This window comes from Zeus faber (assembly GCF_960531495.2).
Source record: "Zeus faber genome assembly, chromosome: 1".
Lineage (NCBI taxonomy): Eukaryota > Metazoa > Chordata > Actinopteri > Zeiformes > Zeidae > Zeus > Zeus faber.
Window position 1 is genome coordinate 37,638,009 of NC_137193.1, and position 15,949 is coordinate 37,653,957.

At 46.4% G+C, this 15,949-nt stretch overlaps 2 protein-coding genes across 2 annotated transcripts in view; one reads left to right on the plus strand and one right to left on the minus strand.

Annotated features, from left to right (window-relative positions):
* The first annotated feature begins 1,542 nt into the window (after positions 1–1,542).
* On the plus strand, positions 1,543–13,975 carry paics (phosphoribosylaminoimidazole carboxylase, phosphoribosylaminoimidazole succinocarboxamide synthetase). Its single transcript, XM_080024227.1, has 15 exons — positions 1,543–1,867; positions 2,293–2,754; positions 2,840–2,899; positions 3,282–3,875; positions 4,388–4,456; positions 4,766–4,920; positions 7,722–7,764; positions 7,889–8,092; positions 9,377–9,555; positions 10,704–10,883; positions 10,986–11,099; positions 11,222–11,305; positions 11,832–12,012; positions 12,804–12,962; positions 13,617–13,975. Exons 1-15 carry the CDS (start codon positions 1,858–1,860, stop codon positions 13,781–13,783), a joined length of 2,661 nt encoding a protein of 886 aa, XP_079880353.1. The 5' UTR covers positions 1,543–1,857; the 3' UTR covers positions 13,784–13,975.
* A 1,747-nt stretch (positions 13,976–15,722) lies between these two features.
* Positions 15,723–15,949, minus strand: part of LOC307236144 (GTP-binding protein REM 2-like) — a gene marked incomplete at both ends in the record, with an annotated part of 12,322 nt that continues 12,095 nt past the window's right edge. The window contains one exon of the mRNA XM_080008447.1: positions 15,723–15,944. Within this exon, the coding sequence (XP_079864573.1) occupies positions 15,723–15,944 (222 nt within the window). The remainder of the gene's footprint in view (positions 15,945–15,949) is intronic.

The window sequence follows — 15,949 nt, forward strand, 5'->3', positions numbered from 1 at the left end:
GGGGTGCTGAAACTAGTTTTTAAAAAGGCTTTAAACAAGCTGAGTTCTCCATTATAAGAGGGATCTGTGTGTTTTCTCTCTGCATGCATTTCATTTCTCATTATAATGCTGGGGGAAACAGTGAAACAAGGAAATTCTCCTTGAAAGGTTATATGAGACTGCATTTGTTGTTAAAACAACAGTTTTGTCTGTCTTAACGTATTCTAACATCAATAGACTTTAGATGTAATAACACAACACATAATCACTCAGGTGAATGGGGATTCAGCCTTTGGGGAAAATTTGCATTGAAACATTGGTCAGAGAGATTTACCAGTAGTTCTTGTAAACAGCAGTTTACAGTGATGAGGCAATATAATTTACTGTACGGAATGTATTTGCAGTCAGACATTGCTGGGAACCAGACCCGGTGAAAGGCATTCTAGACATTCTAAACATCTAAGATGATTGTAAAGCTATTTCAGATCTTTAGATTAGCTGTCTGTGTGTTATGCATTGAATAAACGTGAACTGTGATTAGGGAAATGGTGGGAAACCCCTCGTAGTGCCTTGAATGTTGACTATCATTCTAAGCAGCTTGTTAGACAGTAAATAAACACTGAACATCAACATCAAAATGAACTTTTATTTAAAAAAAAACAAAACCTGTAATTGCAGATAATATTTGCTGGAATAAATGAGATCGGGGGAAACAGTGCCTCCACTGTCTCAAATGTTTTAAACCACAACATAGTCACTTCTTAAAAAAAATGCAAGTATATATATATATATATATATATATATATATGTATATGAATGATGAATACTTCTCTTTGCATTAACTGTACCTTGTGGGTTGTGTACGTTGGAGGGCTGGCTCCATTACACGTGACAATACCAGCACTTTCCTGGCCCCTGTGAGTACACAGTAAACAGCATAAACCGGTTGGATTCATGTTCCAGAACAGAGCAAAGCTTTCCCCCTTTGAATAAATATTAAAAAAAGTCAAGTCAATTTGACAGTCAGCACAGGAATCAGCTTGTTTAAAAGGCAGGTTACACACACACACACACACACACACACACACACACACACACACACACACACACACACACACACACACACACACACACACACACACACACACACACACACACACACACACACACACACACACACACACAGAGAGAGAGAGCTTGAGGCAAACTGAACCAGTTTGTGCAAGCGTGGCAGTGAGGCGGTTGGAGCTGCAAAGCGAAGGGAAAGCCTGTGTCTGCAGCGACGCCATATAGGGAGAGTCATCTTGCTGCAGTTTCAGCCTATTTACCAAGCGGCTTCTCAGATTACAGCCCGTCCCACCCCCACACCACACAGCTTAAGCCAGTAGTGAGGCTGCTCTGCGCTGCGTGGGCGTTGCTCCGAGGCTTAACCGCTTGGTTGCCTGGGAAACCGGGCAGCAGCGGCAGGAGGGATTGAGGAGGAAGGGGGACGGCAGAAAGCGTTTCCAGGTCAGCTCAGACATGGAGAGGGACGGCGTGGAACAAAGAGGGGGTGGCGGAGACAGAGAGGTGGTGGAAGTGGACGTGGAGAGGCCGTGGGGGGAGGCCGAGGAGCTGGCCCTGCTCTCGGTGTGGGAAGACCTGGGTAGGCCGCCTGCTGTCCTGGGGGAGAGCAGAGCCACATTCGAGGTGCTCGCAGAGCGTCTGAGGAGGCTCAGCGTGCACCGCGGCTGGAGGGAGTGCCAAGCCAAATGCACGAGCCTGGCAGGCCCCAGCACGAAGGCAGGAGCGACGGCCGGCTCAACGGCCCAACCTCTGGACAGCTGGGAGGAAGAGGAGGAAGAGAGAGGGATCTACGCCTCCTCAGTCACTATCCCAATGCAGGAAGGTAATTGGAGGATGAGCGGTGGGTGGGAAGATGGTGAATCACTATAGAACAACTCTGCATTTAGAAACAGCCTTTTAATTCAAATTAAAATAGTTATTAAAATATAAAAACAAAAAATATATAAATATTAAAATATATATATATTTCACTCTTATCAGTCTTGTGACTGATAAGAGAGGAAAATGGGTCATTTGACCAAATTTAACCTTAAAAAATAGAATAAAATAAAATCTTGGGGCATTCAGTGAAGATTGATATTTTTCCCTTAGGGAAAAATCTGGAATAGTGCTGTTCCAATTTTGATGACATCAAAACAATATTTTCCTACATGGACCTGGATAATTTACACTCAAATTCTAGGTCAAAGTTCCTTCTAGCGTTTCTACGAGAAAACACTGTCCATCTGTCCGTCTGCGTGTGTGCAGGCATCCAGGGCCGTCTCCACAGCGCCCTCCCGTACGGGGCAGAGGAGAGCGGACGCCACTGGACGGATGAGGAGGTGCGTGCGCTGCTGTGTGTCTGGGCCGATGGCAGGATCCGCCAGCGGCTGCGCTGCACACTGCGCAACAAGTCCATCTTCCAGGAGATGGCCCGCGAGATGCAGAGGACCTTCGGTGTCGTCCGTAACTGGAAGCAGTGCCGCACCAAGTACAAGAACCTCAAGTACGAGTACAAGACGGCCAAGAACGCGCAAGCGGCCGGGGGCGGCGCCGGTGGCGCCGGCAAGTACATGAAGTTTTTCGACGAGGTGGAGGCCATTCTGACGGACAGGGAGCTGGACAACGGGTTCAAGCCATGCGATGACGAGATAGACGCTGGGGGTCAAGGGTCACCAGCAGGACAGAGAGCGGTGGCGGACGGCGAACTGGTCATCGAAATAGATGACGGTAAGTGTTCAATCTGGACTGCAAAACAACAGAACTAAGGTGTTCAAAGAAAGAGCCGTCTTAACTTGATGCGCTCTACTTTCAGACGACAACAGCGATGACTACGAAATCGATGCAGAAATGGAGGCAAGATGGAAAGGAGCAGGTCTGGAAGAAACTCAACCAAACAATTCTTAAATACCGTGGCTGGGTACTGGACAGGATCTCACGATTCAATTTTGATATAAAAGGGTCGGGTAAAGGGAATTAGATTCAATCTTATATCTATGAGATGGCTCACGATACATTCTATATTAATATATTTACAATTTATACATAATAATACCTACCAACTTTTCTGTTTACCAGCTTTCTTGCATACCTTCCAAACAAAGTATCGATATTAGTTTTCAAATCGATTCAGAAATTGAAACGATAGAATTGAATCAGAGTATCGATTTTAAATAAATACCCAATTGTTAGTTTACCTTTGTATTTATTCTGATTTTTTTTAAATGACTGTTTGTGCATCATTCTTTGCCGTCCAGATGTCCGTCTGTCCCCCGCAGACCCGTCCCGCTCCAATCAGTTCCACGTGGTCACTGTGTCGGACTCGGGCCGGAACTGGAGCGACCAGGAAGTGCGGGCACTGATCCGTGTGTGGTCCGAAGACGGGGTGTCCAAGCAGCTGGAGAACTCCACCCGCAAGAGGGAGATCTTCGTGCAGATCGCCAGCCGGCTGATGCAGCAGGGCGTGGAGCGGGACTGGAAGCAGTGCCACACCAAATATAAGAACCTCAAGTACCTGTACCGCTCGCTCCAGAGGGGGCGCTCCGACGGCGCCGACCCCAGGCGCTATATGAGGTTCTACGATGAGGTGGACGCCATCTTGAACCGAGCAAGTGACGCCTCGCCGTGTCATGTAGGGATGTACCCCGACCACCAGGGGGAGCCGTTGGGATTGTCCATGATGGCAGGGTTCCAGGAGAACGGAAACGAGACGAAGGGGGCGCCGGTGACAACAATGACGAGAGGTAAAGACGAGGGGACTCGCAGGTCCAGTTCCGTCACTTCTACGAGACCGGAGGTGAAGGCCAAAGGAGAGGAGCATGGCCTCGGTCCACATCAGAGAGTACTACTGAGTAAGCCTGGTTTTACTTTATTCATTCATTCATTCATTTAGTGTCCAAATACTGAACGTATATACCCCACTCAGTGACGGGTTTAGCCTCAAGCTCCTTCTGCCTATAGCCAGGAATCCATAGTTGCAAAACATTTTCTCTTGACTTTGCATTCCTTAAGGTTTTCACACACACACACGCACACACGCACACACGCACACGCGCGCGCAGAATGCAGAGAGACTTCAAAAGTCTTTGTCAAGTCTATGTCAACGAACTCTACACACTTTTTTAGCAGTCGATTTGTGCCTGCTAGACGGCAGAATAAGATTTACTGATTAGGATATCTATTGTTTTAAACATCACACTATGGAAAATGCAGTTATTTCAAAAATAAATCAAAGAAAATAAACAAACCCTAGATAAAAAAAAACAAAAAAACAACTTGGGTAATCTGATCAGACTTAAATTGCAGTTTCAGATGTGGTGAAAAGATAAATGGGAAATTCACGGTTTTGTGCTGCATGTTTCAGGCCATGCTGACACCAGATTGGAAAGTTTGCCTGGGAACAGAGGGACAAAGAGGAAAGCTGTGGATCAAGGTCTGGAGTTTTGGCGCTGCAGTCAATATTCATGTCACAAGAGAAGCGTTAAAAATAAAAATCTCTTCTAATTTCTGATGCGGTGGCTCAGTCCTGTGACTTCCCATTTAGTTTAGTAATCAAATTATCAGACAGCAGCGAGCAAGTCTAGTTAGAGCAAGTACTTCTATACTTTTACCCAAGTAGAAATGTCATTGTGGTACTTTTGTTTTAACTAAAGTAATTTTGCATCAGGGTGTTTGTATTTTTACTTAAATAAAAGTTCTGAGTACTTCCTCCTCCGCTGACTGACCACTGTTTTATTCCCAGATGCCCTGCTCAGACCAGCCAAAAGAGCTGACCCTGACTCTGCACAGACCCCGGAGGCCCGATGTAAAGAGGAGCAGGACCCCATCCCCATCATAGAGATCAACTCCATCTGCTCCATGGCAGCCCACGAGAACAGCCACCCCACAGATACACCGGTAACATGGAGCCAAGGAATATAGGAAATAAGATAATATATTGGGAATAACGGAAGACGGGGAATAACATAACATTGGAAATAACAGAACATAGGGAAATAACAGAACATAGGGAATAACAGAACATAGGGAATAACAGAACATAGGGAATAACAGGACATAGGGAATAACAGAACATTTACAGTACGGTGATGCTGGTCTGTAACAGCTGCCAAGCGGCTGCGGCTGGACACAACTTTGGTCTTCAATCAAAAACAAAGAACAACAACGACAAAAAAAAAACAAAAAAAAATCTAACAACTACCGCATATGCAAAGACTATTAGGCGGCGGTGAAAAGTAAGTAAGAGTACTTCGTTACTTTATTGAAGTAGGTTTTGTCAAGTCTTTAGAGCCTTTCCACGTTTACTCCACTACATTTCAAAGCAAATATCTCTACTGCTCGACTTCGTGTCTGACAGTGACGTTACTTAATTATTATTATTATTATTAGTAGTATTCTTTTGAATAAGTGCCTGGATCTATCGAACGGCTCACTGCTGTATCAGGGCTCCGGATATGACAAGTACTTTTCATTGTGATACCTTCCGCACCTACAAGTACTTGCTCTACTTTCCCCGAAGAAGGGTATTTGTATTTTTCACTTAACGCCTCGTCAGACGCCCCGTCCGTCCGCCCGTCCGCCCGTCCGCCCGTCGCTCTGATCGACGGCTCCGCGGTGACACTCAGACGGCACCGGCTTCCCCCCCACGTACCTGTGCTGCAGCGCCACGAGCCCCAGCGTCAGCACCTGCGCCACCTCGAGTTGCGTGGGCCACGCGCCGGCCGCCACGCAGCCGAACACGCCGCACTCCTCGCGCATCCCGCTGTCCTCCACCTCCATGCCGTTCGCGCTTCACCTCCGCACACGCACACACATGCGCGCACACGCACCCACGCACACGCACGCACGCACAGGGAGTTGAGGGGCACGAGCTCCTGGCGGGCGCGCGACGCTCCCGCGGACCACGTGCGACTTTGTGCTCCCGAAAACTTGTGGCGCGTTCAAGACCCGCGAGCGATTGGTTCGTGGCGAACCACTCCTTGAAAAGGAGTCGGGGCGTCCTGAGCCACCCCGGCTGGAGACTGTCGTCTTCAAGATTCAAGATTCAAGATTTTTTATTCGTCACATACATATACATACTTTCATACATATATGCAGTGGGATGTAATGCAACGCACCCGGTGATAGCACACAATATGTCCTAGGAAAAAAATAAAAGTAAAAAAAATCCTTTCTAATAGGCCGACTAACTGACTCCTAAAACGTAATACAGCAAGTTGAATACTTATAGAATAAGATAAAAATATATAGAATAAAATACAATAAAAATAAAATGGAATAGGTTGAAGGAATATGCCTATGTATATACAGATATGTGCATTAAAGTGGCATGTGAATTAAAGTGGCATGTGAATGTGAATAGAGTGAGGTAGTGTTTGGGATAATACAGCACAGTATACAACAGTACGGCGCAGCCATACGGCATCACGAACAACCCTCAACAGTGACACAGTCTTCGACTGACAAATTGGAAATAGTTACAAAAAAATGAAAAAAAGAAAACGTCAAAGTATTTGGCGTAAGTAATATTATATGTCCCCGTGTTTACACTTTGCGCTCCATCACAACAAGCAATTTTCATAAGAGGTGCTTTATTTGACGTCTTTTTGCATTTTATTTCAGGTTTTAAAAATTCACACTGCCAAAATACATTGCTCTGTGGGATTTGGCTCAAAGGTGCTGGAAATCCACGGTTTGCTTTGTTCGGCCTCAATAAATCATTCGAAGAGAGAATTCGGTTCGCAACTCGGAGCCAAACGAACCAAGAGTCGGGCAAATCGAAGGAGTCCTTTTTACCGGGTGACCCGTCAAGAACCGACTCTCAAAAAAAGAGTCGAGCCTTTCACCGCTACAACTAATGGTGCGTTCCAGGCGACGCGGAAGTCGGGACAATCCACCGAGAACAGTATCCATTAGTGAAACGCCAAGTAATCGACACCAAAAAAGGATACGCAGACCCGAGGCAAACCTACGTAGCGCTATAGCAGTGTGTTTGAGACGCGTTTCAAGTAGCAGTGTCTTTGAGACGCGTTTCAAGTAGCAGTGTCTTTGAGACGCGTTTCAAGTAGCAGTGTGTTTGAGACGCGTTTCAAGCAGCATCGTGTCGGATTCTCCGGTGCTGCGCTGGATAAACAACCTCAAATTGCAATACATCTGTCAAATTGTGTTCCCTTTTACTAAACCCTGAAACGCGAGCGCTCCGTTTGGCAGAGGTGGAGGGAAAACAGCTAAAGCAAAGTCATTGTAATTAATGACGACGAGGATCGTTTCACACCTCTATCCCGAACTATCGCACCTCTCAAAAGTAGCAGCGTGTCGGTGCAACGGCGAGGGTGTCGCGCGTCAACTATTTCGCCAAACACATTGTCCTGACGACGTTCTAATCGCGGCTCTGGAATGCGATGCCTGTCGAAACAGCAGCTTCGGAGATTCCAAAATCTCTGGGGAGGGAGGGAGGGAGGGAATCGATCATCCCGGGAACGTTTGTACAATTCGTGCCACCGAGGAGCGTTTGCTCCCCCACTCCCGCGTGGCGCGCGGCTCTGATTGGTTCCCTCCGGATCAACACGAGCGGTGATTGGTCGGTACTTTAGCTTCAAGACTTGACAGACTTCCCTGTTCCGCCACATGTGCGTGGAGCTGTGGGCAAACACTTCGGAAAACGCATTTGTTCACCGCTCCTCACTGTTGTGTCGCAGGAGAACACCCTCCCCCGGAGCAACATGGCGTCCTCCACCCCAGGTAAAGTTCAGCGACACCCGCGAAGTTGCACTTTCTCACTTTAGTTGCGTGTTTTTGTTCTCACCCCCCCCCCCACCCCCCTCGCTGCCCGCGGGTGAACGTGCGTGTCTCTCTTTGCTCCCAGAGCTGAAGCTGGGTGAGAAGCTCAACGAGGGCAAGACCAAGCAGATCTTCGAGCTGCTGGACCCGGAGCGCCCGGGCCTGGTCCTGGTCCAGTCCAAGGACCAGATCACCGCGGGGAACGCGGCTCGGAAGGACCAGATGGAGGGCAAGGCCGCCATCGCCAACCTGACGACGAGCTGCGTCTTCCGGCTGCTGCAGGAGGCTGGTGAGGGGTGGTGGGTGGGTGCATAGAAATGGACTAACAATAGACTTAAAATGAAAATCAAAAAAAGTGGAATATTCCATGAACCTCACACTTAACTGTACAGAATCAAACATGACGGTATAATGCCAAGTGACTCGAAAAAAAGGTAATGTAAGCAGTTAAAAAGAGACCGTTGACAAACCTAAATACAAGAAAATAATAGTGAACGTACACATCTGTTAACAAATTCCTACTTCTGGTTGTACAGATGTGTTTTTTGGGAGGGAGTTGATTAATCCGACAGTTGCAGGCTCTACTACTAAAAACAGCTTAGTTTATTTGTACAGCACCATCCATGCAACAGATATACCTCAATCTTTTCCAGAAAATATAAGAAGTGCAAAAGTGCATTAAAGGGAGACGTGCATTGGAATGAGACACTGCATAAAGGCGAATAGAGAACAGATAAATTAGATTGACAATAAATTGACACTCAGCTTTTGCATATAATGACTGATTCATAAGTTAAACAGGTTTTGAGCTGTGGCTCCTGTCTGGTATCTGCTGCTAAAGAGTTAAATAAATGGGACATCATTCCCCTCAGTGTGTCTTGATTGCGTTAACCAGTTTGTTCACATTAACGCAAAGATGTCCTACTGGTATCGCTTCTGAACAGCCTATTTCCCCCTGTTATTTATTTGACACGTTTATTTACATTTCACCGTAGTGCAAGATGTGCATCTGATCTCCAATCACACAGCTGTCGGCTCGTCCCCTTTAAAAAAACATGAATGTAAAAAGTCACCCTCCTGTCTCTCATTAATTTGGGACTAATCGAGTAAGTGTTAAGCATCTGCTCCTCATGAGTCTAATCTGCTCCGCTCCACTCTGCTCATGGCTGTCTTGTGACTTTATTTCATTTGGAGACATTACCACCATGTGACTCGGGCCGTCCCCAAATCTCCACACCATGCATGTTTGCATGTATGCATGTTTAATTTCCCAAATACTGTCAAATGTTTGTCCTACTCTTTGCACATTTTTATATATTGTAAAAGTCTAAAACTATTTGAAACGGAACAACGGCAGAAGTTATGAACACGGTTGACCTCTCGTTTGAACCGCTATGTCACAAACATATGTTTTGTGGTTCAACTTTATCCAAATCCTGGGAACTGGGGAAAACTAAGTAATACTGCGTATTATTATTATTATTATTATTATTATTATTGACATGCTTCAGAGATTGGATTGGACATTAGAGCTGTAAAAGTTATATTGCTGGGGATATTTTATATTTTCCAGGTGTTAAGACGGCGTTCGTCAGGCAGCACTCCGACACTGCGTTTGTGGCGGCGCGCTGCGAGATGATCCCCATCGAGTGGGTCTGCCGCAGGGTGGCGACGGGATCCTTCCTCAAGAGGAACCCAGGCGTGAAGGAGGGATACCGCTTCTCCCCGCTCAAGATGGAGTTGTTCTTCAAGGTAGGTGAAGAGTGTTGCTCAAAGAGAAAAACTGCAACAGAGTGAAATAAATCTTGCGTTGCTCTTTGGAAAACGGGAGGAGGGTCTTAGTTATGGTCTTTAGCGCAACATGGGCATTAAGGGAATATTAAAGCACACGGCTGCTCGTGACCAACGGGCGCAGACCAAAATGTCTCTGTACACAATTGGATAGACCTACAACCCATCAGAGCACTGGATAGACCTACAACCCATCAGAGCACTGGATAGACCTACAACCAATCAGAGCACTGGATAGACCTACAACCCATCAGAGCACTGGATAGACCTACAACCCATTAGCGCAACGGACACGTGTGACATTGTGCTGAGCGAGTGAGGCGGTACATTAAACTTTTACCAAATCCCGTTGGAAGTATGGCAAACACATCTTTCTTATGAACTAAACCTTTTTAGAGAAAATATACCGTTCAGTTTGTTTAATACTGTCGCGAAAGCGGATTCAACCGCGGACCGTTCCACATCAGCAGCAGCAGCCATCTTGTTAATTTACAAAAATGACTCAACAGCTCTCCTCTGCATCGCCATCGTATCAAACCCGCCCCATATCAGATAAACGATTGTGATCGGTCCGACCCTGGCAAAGTCGGGTGGGAATCTGTTTGAATGGGAGGGTGGCCAGACGTACTCTGCAGAGCAAATGAAACATGAGCTGCAGATTGGTCTGGTTCCAAGCTTGAGATACTCCAGTTTTTGGGGGAATTAGCTATTTGTCTTTCTACCCACATTCAGATGAGATGGTTGATACAAATTTCATCCCTATGTGTCCAGAAGGGAGGGTGACATTCTCCATGCTAACTGTGTTAGCGTCATACATGGCTGCCAATGGGATCAACTAGCCTAGATACTGGGAAACCGCAAAGAATGTGTTCTTTAAGAACACATGGTCCTGTTCCAGGGGTGGGATTTTCGGGTTAAGAAAGTGAAAGTCCCCCCGTTTTTGTTTTTTGGGGTCAAGAACCTGGATTTGATCATTGGCAACAACCCAGAAATACGACTAGAGTGAAATCCATTAAGCATTCATTTAACTTCAACTGTTTGAACTCAGGATTGTCTCTTAGCTGAGGTCCACGTCCCTTGTTTTCACCTCGCCCTGTCACTCCACGCAGGATGACGCCAACAACGACCCCCAGTGGTCGGAGGAGCAGCTGCTGGAGGCCAAGCTCTGTCTCGCCGGCCTCTCCATCGGCCGCTGCGAGGTGGACATCATGAACCGCAGCACGGTGGCCATCTTCGAGATCCTGGAGAAGGCCTGGGCCACGCAGAACTGCACGCTGGTGGACATGAAGGTACTGTGTGGTGGTGGTCGTATGCTGCCACCTGCTGGATGTACAGGGGAATGAGCCTTTAAGTTGTTTAGTGGCCGATGTTTTCATTTTTTCTGCTTGTAGATAGAATTTGGCGTGAATGTCTCCACCAAAGAGGTCGTCCTCGCTGATGTCATCGACAACGACTCGTGGAGGCTGTGGCCAGCGGGGGATCGTAGCCAGCAGAAAGACAAACAGGTAAGCCACCCCCATCTGCAGGGTTGTAGTCATTCTTAAATCGCACGAAAATCGGATGTAGTTTTTTTTTTTTTTTAGTTTTTCTTGGACATTCTCAAGTAATTTTTCTCTCTCTGCGCCAGGTGTACCGCGACCTGAAAGAAATCACACCCGAAGCCATGCAAATGGTGAAGAGGAACTTTGAGTGGGTCTCTGAACGGGTCAAGGTACACTGAACCTACCTACACACACACACACATCAAAATCACTGAGAAGCATTGTTTGTCTTTCCAGAAAATAACGGTTTAACCTTTATCAACACACATTATTGATAGAATCTGTCCAGTTTTATCAGTTAAGAGTTCCCCCTGGACTCTATACGCTTGTTGAAACTATGATTAGTTGGACTTTGATGGTTTTACGCAAGCCGACCTGGCTTTTTGCTCACTGGTTTGCCAATAAGTCAGAAGTTCTTTTAAACCCTTGAGGATGAGTGGTCGACATTTGTATATAAATAAATGTGAATTTTGCTTGAAAGAGAAACATTTCAATGCATAGATTATTATTGTTTTTCTGAACTTGTCTTAAATTAACGGGCATTAAAGTGTTTGCTTGTACCTGCAGATTCACGTCTAAGAAGTAGAATACGTTATGTAAAACTGTACAATCACAATGAAGCATCTCTGCAGTGAAATAATATCACTGTAATATTCGGGTCTAGTGCATTTATTATTATTATAATTTTCCTCACAGCTGCTGCTGGAGTCCCAGTCCAGCGGCCGGGTGGTGGTGCTGATGGGCTCCACCTCGGACCTGCCTCACTGCGAGAAGATCCGCAAGGCATGTGTGTCCTACGGGGTCCCGTGCACGCTGAGGGTCACCTCGGCACACAAGGGGCCTGACGAGACGCTGCGCATCAAGGCCGAGTATGAAGGTGGGGGATTATATTCTTTATTCTCTTTATCGCTCTTTTGGGTCCTTTACTGCTCTTCTGGGACATTATATCTATACACTCTTTATTTTTTTAAATGCTATGGTCTGTACTGGAGTGCACCAAACCTACTAGAAGGAATCCCTCGTATATGCAAATGTGCCTGGCGAAATAAAATCAATTCTGATTCTCTGCTGCTGCCACACTGACTGTTTTTTTTTTTTTTTGTTTTTGTTTTTATATATATATATATATATATATATATATATATATATATAAGTGATGGAATATATTTTCTTACCTTCAGTTGGTCATTTGACTTTTTGTCTTATTTCAAAAATGTAATTGTTGATCAAGAGTCTGGATGAAAAATCTATGGATATGGGCAGTTTATGAAAATTGCGTGTGTTCTTTTTAGTGTCTAAATGAAAACATTTAGGTTGCATTTCATGCTTGTACTATGAAATGGTTCATGTTTTAAACCCAAACTGATTAGAAATGATATCAAGATGTTCAGAGCTGCTTTAAGTCACATTAGACTTTCAAAGTTGTAACAATAAAGGACTGCACTCTTAGTATTTATGATTTTATTATTAATTTTGAATGTTTTAACTTTCTATATTTTATGTCCCCTGTAATAATGTAAGCTGTTCAGAGATTAATATTATTTACTAATCTTTTGCGCAATGTGAGATTATCCCTGTAATATTTGTCAAAAGCATGAACTAAAGTTATAAGTGCTGTCTTTAAAATTGTCATTATAGGCTTTATTTGAAGAACATAATTTTTCCCAGGTGACGGCGTGCCCACAGTGTTTGTTGCGGTGGCAGGGAGAAGCAACGGCCTGGGTCCTGTGCTGTCTGGGAACACAGCGTTCCCCGTCATCAACTGTCCCCCCGTCACCCCGGATTGGGGGGCTCAGGACGTGTGGTCGTCACTGCGCCTGCCCAGTGGTGAGAGGGTTCAACTCTGTTATTAAATACTAGAATAATTGAGTATTAAAACTGCCTGGCAGTAATGTGATTTTTTTTATTTTAAGTAGTTGTGGTCAGTAAATTGTCTATACATTCACCTCAAGTCACCGGGGGGAAAAAAACAAAATAAACAAATCAATGGATGAGTAGAAGGAAACTCCACCAACACAGCCGGTCTTATGCATTAGAATCTTTAATTATCACGCACCACACCACACTACAACACATGCTTTGGATGGTGGCCAGTGAAATAAGGCCTCTGCATTTAACCCATCCTGGCTTGTCCTTACTCCGGGGGGGGCAGCGGGCAGCATTCGTCGACGCGCCCGGGGACGAGTGTCCATCACTGGTCAGACGATAATGTGTGCATGTTTTTGGAGAGGGTCCTTACTGATGTTAGGTGAAGGAAACCCCATGTGAGCATGGGGAGAACATGCAAACTCGACACAGAAAGGCGCCTATTTGGGAGATAACCCGCACGGTGCCAACAAATCAAACCCAGGACCTTCTTGCTGTGAGGCAGCAGTGCAATGCACTGCGCCACCGTGCCACATTACCACATAAAACTATACCTCAACAACAACCTGATGCCTTACCAACTACCCATCGTTCACCGTGTGCTTCCTCCTCCAGGTCTGGGCTGCTCCACCGTCCTCTCTCCAGATGCTGCCGCCCAGTTCGCCGCTCAAATCTTTGGGCTGAACAACCACCTGGTTTGGGCGAAGCTGCGGGCGGCCATGCTCAACACGTGGGTGTCTCTGAAGCTGGCCGACCAGAAGCTGCAGGCCTGCACCCTCTGAAGCTGCAAGCCTCCACCCTGAGATTGAAGCTGCAGTTTCCTCCTGCCGCCGGTGATGCTTTTCACCAGAGCCAGTGAAGGCTCCCGATTCCTCTCTGTGACCTCTTGTTTGTTTTCCATCTCTAGGATTAATACTTTTATCACTGAACCACAAACTAAATCATTCCATTAAATAAAATCAGAATTTACTAAGCAGGCTTGTGGTTGTGTTTTCATTTTCCCTTAGTTCTATTGAGGATTCTGCATGAGTTCAAAGGAGTCCATGTTTTTATAAGTTCATAGGTTCCAGGTTGAAAACATAATTTGACACCGACCAGGTCCTTTAAATTAAGCTATTTTTCAACTTGACTTTTCTATATAGTCTGTGGCACATTTCATTTAAGATATTTAAATGTGCGGCTTGATGTCACCTGCGCAAAGCACTTTGAATTGTGCACCAATACCGCCGTACATTATTTATTTTCATTTTTCATATCAGCCAGAAGATGCCACTCAAATCTGTTATTGACAGTTTAATAGCTGATCCCTTGTTTATCTTTACACCTTGAATCCTATTCCACCCCCCAACCCCCCCTTTCTGATTTGATATTTAATTGGGAGGAAGAAACCCCTAACGGCAGCAGCCGAAAGAAGATTTGGGAAGAGGACAAATATATGATAACAGTGAGCCACAGGAGGCGCACTTGAGCCGAATAAGCTCCAGTCGAACCAGTTTCACCACCCAAGTGGTTTTGGAGCCAAGAATATGAGTCAGAATGTCGGGCCACTATGTTCTTTCTTTCCTTCTCTCTTTGTGTGTTATTACCGCCGCAGCTTCTCTCTTTGATGCTCGTGAGGATGTAACGACCCGCGGTGAGCTCCGCGTCCTCTCCGTGTGGGTGGAGGTGGGAGGCTGCAGCAGCAGCTCAGCGCACAAGTGCACACGAGTGGAGCCAAACTGATTTCTGACAACAACCCTCTGCGTTTGGATGTTTCCTTCATTAAAATATATATATGTTTTCCTGGGTGGGGATCCGGGTGCGGCTCGGTCGGTGTGGGGTCTGCGCGCATCCTCCACAGTGGGCGCACGGCGGCTGAGCCCCAACGCACACAATGCATACGTCTCAACGAACACGGGTCTCCTAGGTAACCGTAACCTGGCAACCATCACTCTACATACAATAACTCTGCACTTCCTATTCAGCGTCCTGCCTTAGCCCCCTCTCTTCCTGCCTCTCCAGGTATTTTGGAGCCGTCTGTCGATGGATAACGATGGACATTTTATGATGAACGAGCCACGATCAAAATGATAATCTGACACGGACCCGACGCTGCCTCCACCTTAATATCCCTGTTAATGATTCCACATCATCGGTATCAACCTAACAAAATGCACGACACATCATTTGTGATTTTCAAAAGCGATTTTATTTTATTCTCAAAACAACAAAAGTGCTCTTTTATTAATATAATCATAATTATTACTAGTATTACTACTACAGTTTATTTACAAGTGTTTTGTTTTTCTAAACTGCATTGTAATTGGCTCCGTCCAGCTCTGAACCACTGTGATTCTCTGGTACAAAGTCTCTATATTGACCGCATGTACACGCCAGCACCACCTACACCCACACCACCTGCACCTACACCAGCACCACCTGCACCTACACCAGCACCACCTACACCCGCACCGCCTACACCCGCACCACCCGCCGGCTGCCGCTCACCTCCACTGGGTTCATGTTTGATGATCATCGCTTATAATTTCCTCTCATGACTCTGGCACTTTCATATTGGCGTCTCCTCATCTACATAATCTTTCAGTCTGTTACTCGCTGAATGGCTATCTATCTCTCTCTCTCTCTCTCTCTCTCTCTTTCTCTCTCTCTCTCTTTCTCCTCCCTTTAACCCCCCTCCACCCCTTTTTGTGACAGCCTCTCCGTAGAGCCGCCGCTCCTCCGTCACAGCGCCCCCAGGTCGTGGCAGGACCGGGACTTCTGCCTGAAGAAGCGGCCAGCCTCGCGCTCCCGGTCCCGGGGGTAGCGCGGCACGAGGCTGGTAAGGAAGCGCTTGGCCCGGGACGTGATGCTCTCGCGCTGCCCGGCCCCGCCCATGTCGTCAGCGCAGGCCCCGGGGGGCCACGGCGCCTGGCCCCGCGCCAGCCGCACCGCGCACTCCAGCAGCTCCG

What these genes read in the sequence shown, in the direction of transcription:
- paics (XM_080024227.1), top strand. An exon ending in GGCAAGATGGAAAGGAGCAG is followed by an intron (nt 2,900 to 3,281) that starts GTCTGGAAGAAA and finishes TTTGCCGTCCAG; the next exon opens with ATGTCCGTCTGTCCCCCGCA. An exon ending in GCCAGCAGAAAGACAAACAG is followed by an intron (nt 11,100 to 11,221) that starts GTAAGCCACCCC and finishes TCTCTGCGCCAG; the next exon opens with GTGTACCGCGACCTGAAAGA.